Source organism: Tenrec ecaudatus, chromosome 9 (assembly GCF_050624435.1).
Source record: "Tenrec ecaudatus isolate mTenEca1 chromosome 9, mTenEca1.hap1, whole genome shotgun sequence".
Lineage (NCBI taxonomy): Eukaryota > Metazoa > Chordata > Mammalia > Afrosoricida > Tenrecidae > Tenrec > Tenrec ecaudatus.
In genome coordinates this window covers 118,866,784-118,883,956 of record NC_134538.1, presented here as the reverse complement: position 1 = coordinate 118,883,956, position 17,173 = coordinate 118,866,784, and the positions used below count along the sequence as shown (strand labels likewise).

Here is a 17,173-nt window from a genome sequence, read left to right as displayed (position 1 = left end):
CGGGTGACCCCTGTGAAAGGTTTGTTCAATTCCAAAGGGCTCGCGACCCACGGGTTGAGAACCACAGTTGTATAAAGATGACAGTCTAGACAAAGCTCCAGTGCTGCCCGGTTCTGTCGTGTGGTATCACCGTGAGTTAAAATGGACTTGTCAGCACCCAGCAGCACCACAGACATCCGGCTGACTGGTGTTGACTTGGGCATACTTCAGTCTCCAGAAACTCCCAGACCCTTTTGTGACCCTGTCCTTTCTTACTCTGCACTGATTGTTCTGTGAACATAGCCTGCCATTCTAAAGCACGTGTGCCCTTAACTTCACGGTATTTTCATATACATTCTAAGAGTGGTAGGATCTTTTTCAGATGGGGGAAAGACATTGGCTGTTTTGTTTTCTCAAAACCGATCCTCTTCAGTTCCCAGCGTCCAGTAGAAAGAGAGTTGTTTGCTACATCCGTTCCGTGAAGGAGAAGTGCCATCGCGCTCCCGCAGCTTGCCGGACAGTGCTATCACGAAATGTTTGCTAACGCAACTAGGCCGTCACCTACGCTCTTTTGGTGGGGGAGGGGGGTAGGAAATTCATATTGTAATTCTTGCCGTGTCCGCTTTCAAACTCTCACTCCTTGTGTCTGGCTGTAGGATGACGCCCGCCAGCTCTTCGTGCTGGCTGGCGCGGCGGAAGAGGGCTTCATGACGGCGGAACTGGCCGGTGTTATAAAGCGATTGTGGCAAGACAGCGGCGTGCAAACCTGCTTCCACAGGTCCCGAGAGTACCAGCTGAACGATTCCGCAGCCTAGTGAGTAATCGTCACGACAGAGCCCAACTCTCTGGGACAGTGACTTGCAATTCCAATCTACCTCCAAGTCGGTTTTGTTGCTGACTTGGCGTACACACTCTTGTACAACTCAAGATATTTAGGGTGACGGGACTTCAGAGCCTCGGTCCTCTGGGTGTGCATGTGCTTCTACATAGGGGTGCTTTATTTCCTTTGTCTTTAGAAGTGTCTTCAGGGACGCAGGGTTATGTAGTTCTAATTGAAATGTGCAGAATGGGACTCTTTCCAATGTGTTTGGAAAAAATACTTGGCACTTTCCAACGTTCACTGGGGATTTCGGTAGATAGGTGTTTTGCCTGGGGGCAGGCAAATAGGGAACCTCTTATTTTGCTAGTGATGATACAGGAGACAAGTCTCTCTGAACGCTATGTTGAATCGAGAGTTTTGTTTTTGGAAGAGTGTACATCAGCCTCACGAATTTTCATCCACTGAGTAAAATAGTCGCACACTTGAAAGGGTCTATGTCAGTTTCCCTATTGCATCAGACACTATAGACAGATAGATACTAATGCAATTGTCCGAAGAAAAATCGGGCTGGGTCTTCTAGTAGCCCTATGAAATTTGCAAAGCAAATTGTGATAAACTTCCTCTACCTAATGTTTCCCATTAAAGTTTTCAAATTAAGTATTTGCATCAATCCTTTAGCACCCATACTCAAGTCAAATGGGAAATACGGAGTGGGTAACATCAGTCGATCCTTTGAAACATGTACTGTGGGCTTGTTTTACTCTCCAAGAGCGTTCTAGCCTCTTGGGCTCTGGCCTCTTGGGGCCCAAGTGTCTATTAGGGAAAAGGTGACAGATACTAGAAAGTCTAGAGAAGTGCACGTTCTGGGCCACATGGAAAAAGTCAACAAATGGCTCCTGTGGACAGACCGTCTTTTGGCAGCTCTGCTGTTACATGGCCAAGATGTGAATGATTTACTACAGTGAATCACGCGCATCTTTTTATGAGCTCCTGAAATCTTTTTATTAGCCTGGAGTGCTCTCAACTAGTCTTAGCACTTCGACAAGGAACTTCCTCTTGTCCCACTGGGTTGCTTCCTGTCTCCTTGTTTTGTGTACTCAGAGCCCAATGTAATTTTCGTTTATAAACAGTCACAGATTCACATTTATTTTGGTGTTGTTTTAGTTCAGTTGACTCTTTTCTGACTCTCACTATACTGTAAATTTAGGTATTGGGCTGCTAATTCCAAAGTCAATCGTTCAAACCCACTGGCACTCCATCATAAATATATGAGAGTCTCTTCTTCCCTAAATATTTACAGATGTGGAAATCCTGCGGAGAGTCACGATGAGTCAGAATTGACTCCGTGGCAGTAGTTTTGGCTTTGAGTTTTTTGTTGCTAATGTCACATCTCCAGTGCTTAAAACCGCAGCCATGCAATAAGTTTATGAATGAATAAACAACCCAAGCTTCACAGAGGCTACAAGATAAATTAGACCATTTATTTCCAGCATGAATGAAAAATCAAAATGAGAGCCTGCCTTATACAGATTGCTCTTTACAGAATCTCTGGTGGTGTAGTGGGTCTTTATGCATTGAGCTGCTAACCACAAGGTGAGTGGTTTGAACCCACCAGCTGCTGAAACGGAGAGAGTGAGGCTGTATGTTCAAGGTTTAAATTCTTGGAAACTCCAAGAGGCAGTTCACTTGGTCCTATCACAGGGTTTTTATGAGTTGGACTAGATTTGATGGCCATGAGGTGAATTTGTGCCTTCTAAGGAGCCCCGATGGTGCACCAGCTAAGCATTTGGCCCCTAACAGAAAGTCTAATGGCTCTGTGGGAAACAGACCTTGTGTGCTGCCTCCACAAAGATAACAGCCTAGAAACCCCTATGGGACAGCTCTACTCATACGGTCCCTAGGAATCAGAATCTGTATGAAGGGACCTAACAACAGTTCTTTTTATGGAGGGCGGTAGGCGGGAGGACGTCAGTCTATGGGTCAGGTTCTTCTCTCCATTTATTCTTTACTGGTATACCCATTGAGGAAAACAATTCCCTGGACTCCCTGTTATCTCATTTCTGCTTGTTCTAACCAGCCTTTTGCTTTTGTTTTTTTTTTAAGAATTAAAGAAATGATAAGAAACTTCTTCCTCACAGCGTTTAGAGGAGAGCTTGATGTTTTAGTTCTTCACCAGTTTTAGGGGTATATTGACTAACTGCCTATTCTCACTTCAAGTTTATAATCATTTAAAACATTTGGAATTTCAAATGACAATTTTTTATTTTTGTCCTTTGGCAATAGAATTGTACAGAGTTTTTAAGAGCCTATTAGCGTGTTAAGAAACCCTAGTTTTTTAGCTCTCGGTTAAGCGGCTGATTGAGGTTTTCTATTCACCAGTGACTCCATGGGAGAGAAGACTTGGTGGTCTGCTCCCTTTAAGATGTCAGCCTCGGAAGCAGTACAGAGCAGTTCCACTCTTTCCTATTGGCTAGGGATTCGTTGAAATTGACTCAATGAAAATGATTTAAACTATAGGAGCGTTAAGCCAAGAATTAAAAACCTGTGTCAACAATTAATAAATCTTAAAGAGAAGTAATGAAAACTTGCAATGGTCTATTTTTTTTCCTATTTGTCTATTTAACTCATATTTTCTTACAGTGAGGAATAAGGTTATGTATGTGAATAAAACATGGATAGAGTGCATATTGGTTATTACCGATGCAAAAATTTCAACAGTAGTAAAATTATTTTTATGCAATAAATACACTGAAAAATGGAACAAGCTTTCACCTATATATTTAAGCACTATGTAACCTAATAGTTTCAAATATTTCTAGTTGCTAATCCATCATTTACACTTGTTATTAAGAAATTCAGTGTTTAGATAGTTTTTCTAGTTTCCAACAAATAGGATATTTATTAGGCTCCTTTTGTTTGCCAGGCTCTGTTCTAATGGCTGATGTAGCTAAAAGCAGTTTAAGAGGATATATATATATATATATATATATATATATATATATATATATATATATGCAGGATAAGCAACCTGATGGAGACAGCAACAGGACCAATGGTTCCGGGGGTGGGGTGGATGGACATAAGAGGGGAGGAAGTAGGGGCAGGGAAATGGTAAGCCAACAATGACAGGGACAAGAAAAGAGCAAGGGTTTTAAAATGGACAGTGATAAGGGTGTAGCATTCCTGGGTGTATTTGATGAATTGAAAAGTGCCTGAGAGGAATCACTGAGAGGTGAGCAATGGGTAACCATGATAGTGAGGCAGGAGGAGAAAAAAAAGAGGAAAGAAGATGATATCAAAATTTATATGAATAGGTTTAAATATAGATATGTAAATATATAAATATACATTTATTTGTCTATGCATGTGCATATATCTTAAATACAACAGGAAACAGACTTTGGGCCTCTACTGAAACCTCACCTAAGTACAAAAATGATTTGTATAGTGTAGCACTGTATAATACTCACCTACACAACACAATCTCTGAAGACAAAATAGGTGCTTAAACAAAAGTGGTGAAAAAAGCAGATGGTGCCCAGCTATTAAAAAATATAGTCTGTTGTCTTAAAGGCATGTGGTCAAATAAGTGACCATCAAGCAGGTAAGCAACTAAGTCCACATGGAAGAAGCACACCAGTTAGTGTGATCGTGAGGTATAAATGGAATTAGGCATCAGAAGTTCAAAAAAGGTAATTGAATTTATGTGAAGGAGTGTGGACAAAGTGGAGACCCAAAATCCACCTGCAAGACAGTCCGACAGTTCCTCACAGAGAACTTGTGCTGAGGAGATGAAGCAATCAGGATGCAGTATAGTGCTGATTAAACACATAACTGTCCTCTGGTTATTTAATATTTCCTCCCCTTAAGGCTTAGGTTTCATGTCAGTAGTACTGTTTGACCTACATAAGTTCATCTGTACAATTACAGTCGTTCGATACAGGAATGCCAGATGGATCACCCTTCAGAAAAAGCAATGAGAGTAATGATTCCTTGAGGATACTGGAAGACAAGGGAGGATAAGGGGGGCAGGGGTGATAGCAAAGATGACTGTATAACCCCAATTGAGGGGAACAAAAAACAGAAGTGTAGGCGAATGGATATAGTAAATGGAGTAAATAAGGCTAAAATACATATATATCATAATAGAATAATAATATACAACAATAATAACAAGGGTTCCTGGGGGGAAAGGCGGGGGAGGGAAGGGATAAAGAGGATCTGATATGAAAGAGTTCAACAAGAAAGAAAATATTTTGAAACTGATTATAGTAGCAATTGTGCAAGTATGCTTGATCTATTTGAATTGTGGAATGTTATAACATCTCTAAGCTCTCTTAATAAAATGACGATTTTTAAAAAACATTTTATTAGGGGCTCATACAACTCTCATCACAATCCATACATATACATACATCAATTGTATAAAGCGCATCTGTACATTCCCTGCCCCAATCATTCTCAAAGCATTTGCTCTCCACTTAAGCCCTTTGCATCAGATCAGGTCCTTTTTTTCCCCCTCTCTCCCCGCTCCCCCCTCCCTCATGTGCCCTTGGTAATTTATACACTGTTATTTTGAAAATGATTATTTTTTTAAAAAAAGAATAAAATTAGAAGATAATGTTCCCAAGGAAGATAAAAAAGAGAATATACAACATGTTTACAATGACAATGTGTTGTGCCTATCTGAGCCAAGATTTATTTCCTAGATAATCTTTGACCACAGTGCTCTAGTATAACAAAGCACTGCACTGATGTTCTTCATGTCCAACTGACTTTAGGATTAATTGCATCTTCTCAATTCAGATCGCATACAAGGGGGTTACCCAACCCCCGCTCAAAATGGCAAAAAGCTCCCCTGGGCAGAGCTTTGGTAGTACACATCTTTTCCTGCTAGGTGAGCATGGACCATCAGCAATTTGTCCTGCGTTAGTGCACACAGTGACATCACCTGAGAAGGTTCTCTCTGGTCACAGTGAATTTTTTTCATGAAAGTAGTTTTGCTCGAACCTCGTTTTTTGTATTGGCTGATTTAAGAAAAGAGCATGTGGCTGTGAAATTTCATTTGCTGCTTTGGAAAAATGCCTCAGAAACTGTTGTGATGTTGAACACGGATTACAAGGACAGTAGTATGGGAAAAACTCAAGTGTATGAGTGTGTTTCTTGTTTCAAAAAAAGTGAAATACCAATTAATGAGAAACCTTGTTCTGGACATCTGTCACCTTCCAAAACAGATGAAAGTATTGGCTTATAGTGCATTTGGACTTCATTGCACCAGGTCAGACTGTTGATCAAGCTTTCTATTTAGAGGTTCTGAAAAGGTAGCATAACTGTGTGACAAAAAAGGCCTGTTTGTGGCAGATGGGGGACTGGTTTTACCATGACAATGCACCTGTTCACGTAGCCATCTCAGTGCGCCAGTTTGGGACAAAACACAGCCTGCCTCTGTGTCACACATCTGACTCACCTGACCTCGCTCTGTGCAACTTCTTTTTGTTTCTGCTAATGCAGAGGGGCATGAAAGAACAGTTATTTTTCTGACATAGAAGGGGTGAAGAAAAAAAATAATGGAGGTGCTATCTGCCATCCTAACAGATGAGTTTGAAAAATGTTCCCAAGAATACAATCACAGATTTGACAAATGTATTAAGTGTACTTTGAGTTCTTTGAAGGAGATAAAGTCGTTTTTGTAAAAAGCATTTAATACAAAGCTTTGAAAAAAATAATTTGTTGGCTGTGGAAACGAGGCTTGACTCTTCCAGCCTCTGTCTTGTTTTATTGCTGCCCTTGGCTGGCACAATAGCCTCTTTTCTCTCTTTATCCCATCTTTCAATTTGTTGTTTACATCCCTGACTATACACACAGGAGACCTACTGGTGCTGTGGTTGCACAATTTGACTGATCTGCAGGGTTGGAAGTTCTAACACCCCCATCCCATTTTTTTTTTCCTTGAGAGAGAAAGACAGGCCTTAGAGACTGGCATCAACTTGATGGCAGGGAGGGAGGGAGGGAGGGAGAGAGGGAGGGAAGCGGGGAGCGAGTGAGTGAGCCAGGGAATGTCCACGGATCCTTCTTTAACTACTCAGGACTAGAATAATAGCTCCCGTCTTAAACTTTCTTTGAGACTATTGAGTCTACTTTACATTTAGTTGTAAACTTTAGTCTCCAACATTGCCTGATATGTACCATACCACAGATTTTTCATGCTACAAAATCACAATGATTATTGGCAGAGTTGAATAAATGACTAAAATCAGTGAGCTATCAAGTGCAGATTAATTTACCACGTGGAGTGTTTTCCTTTGTGCTGTCTAACATAAAGCTAACTGAAAAAAAGCTAGTTGGCAGGAAGCTCATTGGTATATGCTCAAAAAATTAAAAGCTGTTTTAATCCTCACACAAAAGAGGAGTTTTGAAGCATCAATACAAACCTACATCAAACAAGTTTAATAAAAATTTTAAGAACCAAACTCTTGAAGACACTTCTAAATACAGAAAATGCTTTGCAACAAGTATTTATTAAATTATTATTTCTAAAGAAAAGTTACCAATCGTCGTCTCTAAGAAACAAAACAGATAATATAAGGTGGGGGAAAGGCTGGGAGAATTGTAAAATACTTGTATAGGTTTAAATGGAATGTATTGTATCATTACAGAAATTTTTAAACTATTACCATATATACTCAAGTATAAGCCAACCCGAATAGCCCTAATTTTACCACAAAAACGGCATACAAAGGGGAGTGGGTCAGAAAAAAAAGGCATAAAAATTGTGCTGAGAAACTTGGTGTATACTTGAGGATATATGGTAAATTAGAATATTGCATATTTCAAAATGTGTTTTATTTGCTTCAGATAATCTTTTTTGACTATATTAACTATTAGCATGCTTTTGATTTTTCTTTATTTCCTCAGCTATTTGAATGACTTGGACAGAATAGCACAACCTAATTATATCCCAACCCAGCAGGATGTTCTCCGAACCAGAGTGAAGACCACAGGGATTGTGGAAACTCATTTTACCTTCAAAGATCTCCATTTCAAGTGAGTAACTTCAAAATTGATGGCTTAAAAATTTAGGTTTAAAATATAAGTATTGCTTTAAAAACAACTATGGTAATGAAAGTTTTAAAAAAAAGTTGTAGTTGGAAAATTAATTTTAAAATTGTCTGAGAAGACTGGACAGAATAATGTTTTGTGTGAAGAAGAAAATGAAATACTCATAGGAAGAATTCATAAATTTTTAAGAAAACATAGGCAGACAAGTTCTTGTTGCCTATATTTTTCATATAAATGTAAAGAATAACAAAAATATGGGGGAGTTTATATTTAAAGGGAAAATCTTAATTTATTTTAGGCAATATTGTCATTCATTTTTAGGTAAAGAGATAAAGTTTGACTGATAGAATATGTGAGTACTTATGGACATATTAAAAATAACACCTTTTTAAAATGTCATATAAAATGCTTATTCATCACAAATGGATGTTTTCATTCTCTCATAATGACAAATAGTCATTTAATGTAAAAGGTGTGTGATATTTACTGACTAGAGTCTCAACAAATAGTGGATTGTATCTTTCAGAAATGAGAGGCACCTTAGCGTTCATCTTGTGTGATCCCTACATTTTACAGTGAACCAGGCAGCTTGACATTCTCTACGAAATATTTCACTTAGTAATCCCACTGTACATCTATTGTTCACCATCTTCATTTTATTCTAGCAAAAGCCATGACAATCAAGTCCTGGAAGAGCGGGGTATACAACCCATGTAAGGATACATACATGACTAGAGTAATTTAACGTCATGCAGTAGTCTACTGAGACAGATGTCTTCGTGTTCTTGGAAATTTTATAATCCTATAGGGTAACTAGATCATGTAAAATACTGATTAAAAATAATTATTTCCCCTTTTCCTTCATTATTATGATGTTTTAGAATATTGATGCTAAGTGAAAGGATGTACAGATGTAGCCTTTGAAAACTGCTAGCTTCCCTTCATTGGCATTTACTTAAAAATACCATTTTCTTGGTGCCTGTTGTCTTCTAAGCAGAAGGGACACGGAAAAAAATGTCTACTGAGGGCAGTGCCTACTTTATAGAATCATCAGAGATCATGTCATTCAGGCCAGTTAAAATTTGCTTATTCACTACTCCAAACACTCATTCAAGAATATCCTTGGATATATATCTTATGTGTGTCTCTATATATTGGACTACAACTAGGTTGAGGTTCACTTTAGAGCGTTACAGCTGCAAGCATGTAAGTCATTTAGAGGCTCTCCTGTACTCGGGGAGCTGTATACTGTTGACTCAAGTGAATAAAACTCCCGTTGTCGCTGCAGAAAATTGAATTTGGATTAACAAAGATACTATGTATATTTTATAAGAGATTTCATAATTTGTATACTCCGTGTTTATTTGTTTTAATGTTCCAAATATCGTGCGGACTTAGATGAATCATTTGTTCACTCTATTTTGCCACATTCTGGTTGAAGTTTTCAGGTTCCCTATAGAATTTTACAGGACTATGTATCTTTATCTACAACCCCATCTCGGCAGAAGGAAAATAGAGAATGGTACATATAAGGAACTCTGGTGGCACTGTGGGTTAGGCATTGGGCTGCCTACTTTCGTGCTGGTTCAAACCACCCGCCAGCTACTCTGAGGGAGAAAGTTGAGTCCACCTGTTCTTATAAAGGTTTACCGTCATCTCCGAAACCTCACAGGGTCACTGTGAGCCAAAATCAACTCCATGGCAATAGGTTTGGTTTTTTGTTTTATGTGTGTTTGCACGCACACATACGTGCACATGTATGCAATATTTTTGAAAAACTAGTAAAACAGCAAACTGTTAAGCCATACAAAGTTTATTTAAAAGTTATTTTTATTTGGTCTGCAAATGGTATATACCATCTCTCTATCAAAATTATTTTCCCTTTCTTGCTTTACTTAATAATTTTTTAAAAATTGACATTTGGCTTTAACATACAATATGGGTTAGACTGTTTTGTCACTTCATGTACATGTGAAAGCTGAACAGTGAGCAAGGAAATCTAGAGACAAGAATGCAGGAGGCATAGTGGTTCCACAGCTGTTTACAAGATCATCAGTTCAAATCCACCAGATGCTACATAGGAGAAACATGAGGCTTTCTACTTCTGTAAAGAATTAGCCTCAGAAACCCACCGGGGCAGTTCTACCATCTCCTGTAAGGTCACAGTGAGTTGGAACCACCTTGATGGCAGTGAAGGTGAGTTAGAGAGGGATCGATGCATCTCAGTTACGTTAGGGAACAATATCGAACATACAGCAAGTGGCAAGAAGAACAAACCAACATGTCAGAAAAAGAGCCAATGGAATGCTCCTTAAAGGGAGGATGGCGAGAGTTTATCTCCTGCTCTTTGGACATATTATCAGGAGGAACTTGTTCCTGGGAAAGGACATCATGCTTGGGAAAGTCAAATGGCCAGTGGAAAAGAGGAAGGTACTCAGAGACATGGATTGACACAGTGATTCCGAGTGATTCAGGGGCTCAAACGTAACCACACTGGGAGCACAGCACAGCCCGAGCTGCCTGTCAGTCAGAATCAATCCGACACACATCTACTAACAAGATAGATGAGACCTTAGGACCCTAAATGTATTTGATCTGCTCCTCACTTTGCCGAAGAAGAAATGTGCTCAGTGATTCCTGGTAAGTATACCAATTTGTAGTATAGCCATAGCCAGGATGAGGAGTAGACATCTGCTTTTGCAGCCCCCCCCTGGATTATTTCAGCAGTATTGCCCACTTTGAAAAATACTCACTCTTCCTCAGTGAATGCTAATGCTTTGAAATTGTGAAATTAAAAAATACCACAGTTATAATAGAATTTTTAAAAAATCCTAGTCAAAGATAAAAATTAATAATCCCGAGTAACCTTAAAAAGAAGCTACCTGTTGCAAGTTGTGAGCAGTATAGTTAAATAAATGCAGCTATATCGCTGATTTCGTTCTTATAAATATTTTAAGTAAAATACATTTGTTACTATCATGGCTCACTAAATTTTCCCACCTGGGTGGTTTATGTAATTAAAATTTTCAGAAAACTAACATTTACTTTCAGTTATTTTCATGGATATTTTCCTTTCCAAAACCCTTCAAACTAAATTAAAAAGAAAAAGGCATTTCTCACTTTTCTAAATGGAGATATGGATTGTAATTTGTTTATCTGACCATGTAACGTTCTGCTTTCTTACATGATACAGCTTTGCATTGGCTACATTTTTCTTCTTCTTGTGTTTTGTTTTCCATACAGCTTTTCCCCCACTGCTACCATTTTCCATTATTGAAATCATTCATCATCTTTATCATCTTTTAGTCTGATCACTGCTTCTGAAATAGCAAGTGACCAAATTTAAAATATGTCTTTTGAAGTGGTATAGCTTAGATGGAGATTATTGCCATAGTACCTTAAAACTATAAAATGATTATTATTTAAAAGTTTAGTGTACAAATGGATCTTTTTGCTCTTGCTTTTGATTTAGTTTTTCTAATCATTTTATGGGGAGCCTTACAGATATTATAGCAATCCATAATTCAATTAGAGCAAGCATAATTGTACAATTGCTGACCTCATCAGTTGCAAAACATTTTCTTTCTTTTGAACTCTTTGATATCAGCTCACCTTTACCCCTCCCACTGCCACCCTGACCCCCAGGAATCAGCAGATTATTCTTATTTTATTCGCCATTATCTGACTACATCCAGTTATTCATTCACCTACAGTTCCGTTATTCATTCCCGGAAGTGAGGTCATACAGTCATCATTGCTATCAGTACCCCCTTCCCCTTCTTCCTCCCCCTCTTCCCAGCCAAACCCTCGGGGAATCTTTACTCCCACTACTGTTTCTGAAGGGTGTACCTGCCCTGGAACTCATGTGTTGAATGATCTTATAAAAATATATATATATTGTCTGGGGTCTTAAAGGCTTGAAGTTAAACAAGGGCCATCTAGCAGGAAAGCAACAGACCCACATGGAAGAAGCACACCAGCCTGAGCAACTATGAGGTGTTTATGGGAATGGGTATTAGAAGTTCAAAAACAAGCAATCAAATTGATGTGAAGCAATGTCGGCAAAGTGGAGACCCCAAACCCACCTGTGAGACAGTTGGAGAGTCCCACACAGAAGGGCCACAAGGAAGGGGTAATGTATCCAGGGTGCAGTATGGCACTGATGAAACATATAGTTATTTTCTAGTTCTCTAATATTTCCTCCCTTAACTATTATGGTTTACCTCATCAATCTTGTTTTACCTGTGTACGTTCATTTGTAATTTGTATAATTAAGATCATTCAATGCATGAAATGCAAGGTGGGTTTTTTTAAGCCAATATCTGTTAAAATATGAATTTTCACTTGTTTGTTTGCCTCTTTTAAAGACCATGCCCTAAAGTAAATTTAAGTTATTGCCGTATTCTAGTACTATCTTATTCTAGCTATGGCTGGAGTTGGGGTGAGGAGGTAAGACGCACTATATAGTCTCCACTGTGAAGTTAATGGACAGACCTGCTTTAAGACTCTAATGCACATGACTGCAGCCTTGCCCTTTGCCAGGGTTTTCAACTTCTAATGAGATACTGACCACAGAGGGGGCTTCCTAAAGAGCAGAGCTCTATAAATAGTGGGAAATGGCGATGGTAAATGTGAAGGCAGTCTAACTCTGTGAAATCCTCTTTTAATCTTTGCGAGATTCACTCTGAAACATTGTCTGCTAGACCAGGCTTTTTACTTCCAGGCTCAGTTTCTTAAAATGGTCATTTCAACATCAAGCCAAGTATTCCAGTGTGTCATGAAAAGGTCTCTCACCATAACCCTTCCAGAACCTTGATTTAGATTGTTCCATTTGGTCTTCTGGAGTGGGGTAGAATTTCATGTGATATATCTTGTTACCGCTTTCTTTTTTTTCCTGCTCGCATAAAGATAAACAGAGGCTTGTCAGGAACTTCAGATAAACTTTGCCTTCTTTGTGGTCTGAATTCGGTTAAATTCCTGTCCTTGCAAACTTATATTGCAAAACTGACACCTTTGTTCTTTTTATTTGTTAAATGATCTTGATGTGCATTAGGGCACAGATGTATTTAGAATAATTATACATGAAGCTATGTTTCATATCTTGTAGTTCTGTGTGATTTTATTCTTTGTATGATTTTTAACTGCTGACATAAAACTACCAGTTTAACTTGTGGGTGTATGTGTGTGTGTGTTTAGTACAAACAGCTCAAACTGAGGCAATTAGGTGCTAATAATTTAAGAACATACATTTCACCTCTTGACGAGGCATTTGTAGACAATATCAATGTGGGTTATCTAAATACAGGTATGTACATATATAAATATATTTATATAAGAGTATAGGGAAACAGATCTATGTGCATATATTTATAGGTTTAGTAGTAAGGCAGCAGATGGACATTGGGCCTCCACTCAAGCACTTACTCAATGCAAGAACACACTGTTCTATTAAATTGGCATTCCAGGACGCACACCTTCCCTACACGATTACTGAAGAAAAATGTGTGCATAAGAAAATGTGGGGAAGAAAGCTGATGGTGTCCAGCTATTAAAAGATATAGCATCTGGGATCTTAAAGGCGTGAAGATAAACAAGCGGCCCTCTAGCTGAGAAGCATCAAAACCCACATGGAAGAAGCACGCCAGCCTGTCTGACCACGAGGTGTGGAAGGGACCAGTTATCAGACATCAAAGAACTAAAAATCCTAACAGTGGGTGACCACCTTCCTGAGATGATCACTGAAGACAAACATGTGCATAAGCAAATGTGGTGAAGAAAGCTGACAGTGCCTGGCTATCAAAAGATATAGCATCTGGAGTCTTAAAGGCTTGAAGATAAACAAGTGGTCATCTAGTTCAAAAGCAACAAAGCCCACATGAAAGAAACACACCAGCCTGTGTGACCATGAGCTGTCAAAGGGATCAGGTATCAGACATGAAGGAATGAAAAATCATATCATTGTAAATGTGGGCGAGTGCAGAATGGAGACTCAAAGCCCATCGGTAGCCTACCGGATACCCCCTTACTTAGGGTTGTGCAGAGAAGATGAGCCAGTCATGGTGCAGGGTAACAACAATGAAACATAATTTTCCTATAGTTCTTAAATGCTTCCTCCCCCCCACTATCATGATCCCAGTTCTACCTTACAAATCTGGCTAGATCAGAGGATGTACACTGGTATAGATAGCAACTGGAAACACAGGGAATCCCGGACAGATGACTCCTTCAGAACCAGTGGTGAGAGTGGCAATGCCTTGAGGATGGAGGGAATGTGGGGTAAAAAGAGGAAACTGATCACAAAAATCTACATATAGCCTCCTCCCTACGGGATGCACAGCAGAGAAGAGGGCGGGGGGAGTTATCAGACAGTGTAACATATGACTAAATAATAATAATTCATGAATTGTGAAGGGTTCATGAGGTAGGGGAGAGTAGGGAGGGAGGGGGATAATGAGCAGCCGATATTAAGGGCTCAAGTAGAAGGCAAATGTTTTGAGAATGATGATGTCAACAAATGTACATATGTGCTTGACCCAATGGATGGATGTATGGATTGTGATAAGAATTGTACTAGCCCCCAATAAAATGATTTTTTAAAAGAATAAACACTAATTGTACCATGATTTTTAAATATTTATGTATAGTTAATGCAATTCTTTGCATGTATACTTGCACAATCATTATCATAATATGAGAGACTTGTGTTTTCTGTAAAAGTATGAAAAGAAGCTTGATGGCACTGTAGGTCAGGCAGGCTGCTAACCACAGGGTTGGAGGTTCAAGAAAACCAGTCACTTTGGGGGAAGAAAGGTGAGGCTTGTTGCTCGCACAGCGACAGAGCCTTGGCCACCCTACGTGGAAGTGCAGTGAGTAGTAATGAACTTGATGGCAGCTGTTTGTTGATATCCATATTTGATCAATTCGCTCTGTACTCAGCAGTCTTTGTCATAAATAATATTAGATGACAGTCTAAGGATTCATCAGCATATTGCAGTTTTTTTAACATCTTCTTTCCAATGTAAATCAAATGAATCCCAAGGAAACTCAAATGCATTCCATACTTCCTGCTAGCCAAGAGCTTCATCTATTTCTAAGAAGGCAAGCATAGTATATTTGTCTTTCTTTTTTTAATATGAATAATATAGGCAGGTTTTAGCAACAGTAGTTACACTAGGCATGCTACTTCTAATGTATGTGTGTGTGAACCAAAGACCAATGTTCTCTACTTTGAATCTAGTATTTCAGGGAAGATAGAATCAATAGTATAATTAGTGTTCTGGTTATTTTCTTTATCTTTCTCTAAAATCTAATGAACTGTTAAACTCAGTATAATTCTTTTTAAATCATTTTATTTGGGTCTCGTACAACTCTTATCACAATCTATACATACATCCATTGCGTCAAGCACATTCATACATTTGTTGCCCTCATCATTCTCAAAACATTTGTTATCTACTTTAGCCCTTGGTATCAGTTCCTCATTTTTTCCCTCCCTCCCCTGCCCTTTCCTCATGAAACCCTGATAATCTATAAATTATTATTTTGTCATGTCTTTTACTGTAGACCCATTCTAATAATTTTTGTCCCTTAACAGTGGATTAGAACATCAGCTTCACCTACTAAATGGATTCTGATGAACCAGATTAGACTACAGGGTCTTTGTTTAAGGCCATTAAATAAATAAGCCTCAATAATTTTAGTTGATAAAAATTTAAATTTAAGACATTTCCTCCATAGTTCAACTACTTGATTACCGAGGTAAAATTATTGTATATTTAAACTAGTAGATCATGACTTGCAGCAATATCAAAGGCAATCTATTTTGCTTGAAAGTATGTTAAAATATTTTCTAGGCACATTCATGCAATAAATATGAAATTGTTACAGTATGTCTAGTGTTGTAAATAAAAAGTGAACAAAAACAAAACAAAGTCAGTTGTGATTGGGTTGATTTCAACTCAGAGTGGGTCCCTGTGCACAGAGAAGAGGGGCATTACCCACGCTGTGACCTTTGAGAAACAGATCACAGATATATACATATGCTTTATTTCAAGGCATATCTGGGTAGATTCAGTTAGTACTCGGTCAGTAAGTATTTGTGCCACCCAGGGACTCATAAAGAGATCAAGTACTTTCCTTTATATACCCTTGGCTTAGGAGGGAGGTAATGAAATAAACATATATTGAATACATCAGCTAGTAATACTATGTTATGGAGAAAAAGGCAAATAGGGAAAACATGGCTGGTTAATGTTTGATATTTGAGAAGAGAAGTTATCAAAATTTTTTATTTTTAAAGTTATTTGTCGATTTGTCATAAGCTATGGAACAAATGAGTACCCATTTTAATTTACTTCTTTGTGTGTGACTTTGATTGATCATTATTTGACCAGCTTACCTTTTAATATTTTACCTATTTTGATAGCATACTTAAACCTTAATAAAGATTACTAGCTAAGGCAATAAAATAAAGGCCACTTAAATGACGATAAAATTAACAATACTAGTTAATGTGCTCAGGTTTGGTTTGTAGGACAATAGTAATAGACATTGTTCCCCAAGAGTTAAATAGGGACTATTTTAATTAGTGCACTTTCTTGATAAATAGTGCCTTAAAAATGCACCAGTTTGTATAGTGTTGTTTCAGTTATTTAAGTGGATATTTCTTGATTACAGAATGTAGTCTATGCACATTTCAACTTTTACTTCATTGTGTGCTCTTGTAAGAAAAAAGAGAGACCACTGTTAAGGATCCCGAAGAGCTGCTTTAATCCCTGCGCATCCAGCTCCAGTGGCCACATGTCGCACACTGTCTAATATCTGAGTGCATCTCTCTATTCAGGATCTTTCAGTAGAGAGCTTTCATATTTCATCTTTCTTTTTCTCCCGACTAAAGCTTTACTTTATTTAGGCAAACCGCTTTGGCTCCATGTGTATTTCACTTGTTTGCCCCATGGTTTCTTACTTGCAGCGACTTCTCCTTTACATCAAAATCCCACCCATTGCTTCTGAGAGAAAACAGCATTCTGTGGTGGGAAGAGGGGCACGTCCTCTGCTCTAATGTTCCGAGACTTCGGCAAATTGCATACATGCGATTCTCTCTGCATTCCCTAGTTGCTCTGCATGATTATTTCTCAGTGTTTACACATAGTTTGCAGGCCAGTCATTTGTATTCTGTTTCCTCCCATAAAAAAATAAAACAAAGCAAAATCCCAACAGCAGGCTTTTCATACCCTTCTTGTGACGCCAGACCAATTTGTGTGTGTGTCTGTCTCTCCTTTTCCGCTTTTCTTCTCATCCCACACTCGCCCAGCT

At 38.5% G+C, this 17,173-nt stretch overlaps 1 protein-coding gene across 1 annotated transcript in view; it reads left to right on the top strand.

The window, feature by feature from the left end:
* The window catches only part of GNAI1 (G protein subunit alpha i1), an 85,590-nt gene that overhangs the window by 60,604 nt on the left and 7,813 nt on the right, over positions 1–17,173 (top strand). The window contains exons 4-5 of the mRNA XM_075558483.1: positions 636–793; positions 7,715–7,843. Of these exons, the coding sequence (XP_075414598.1) occupies positions 636–793; positions 7,715–7,843 (287 nt within the window). The remainder of the gene's footprint in view (positions 1–635; positions 794–7,714; positions 7,844–17,173) is intronic.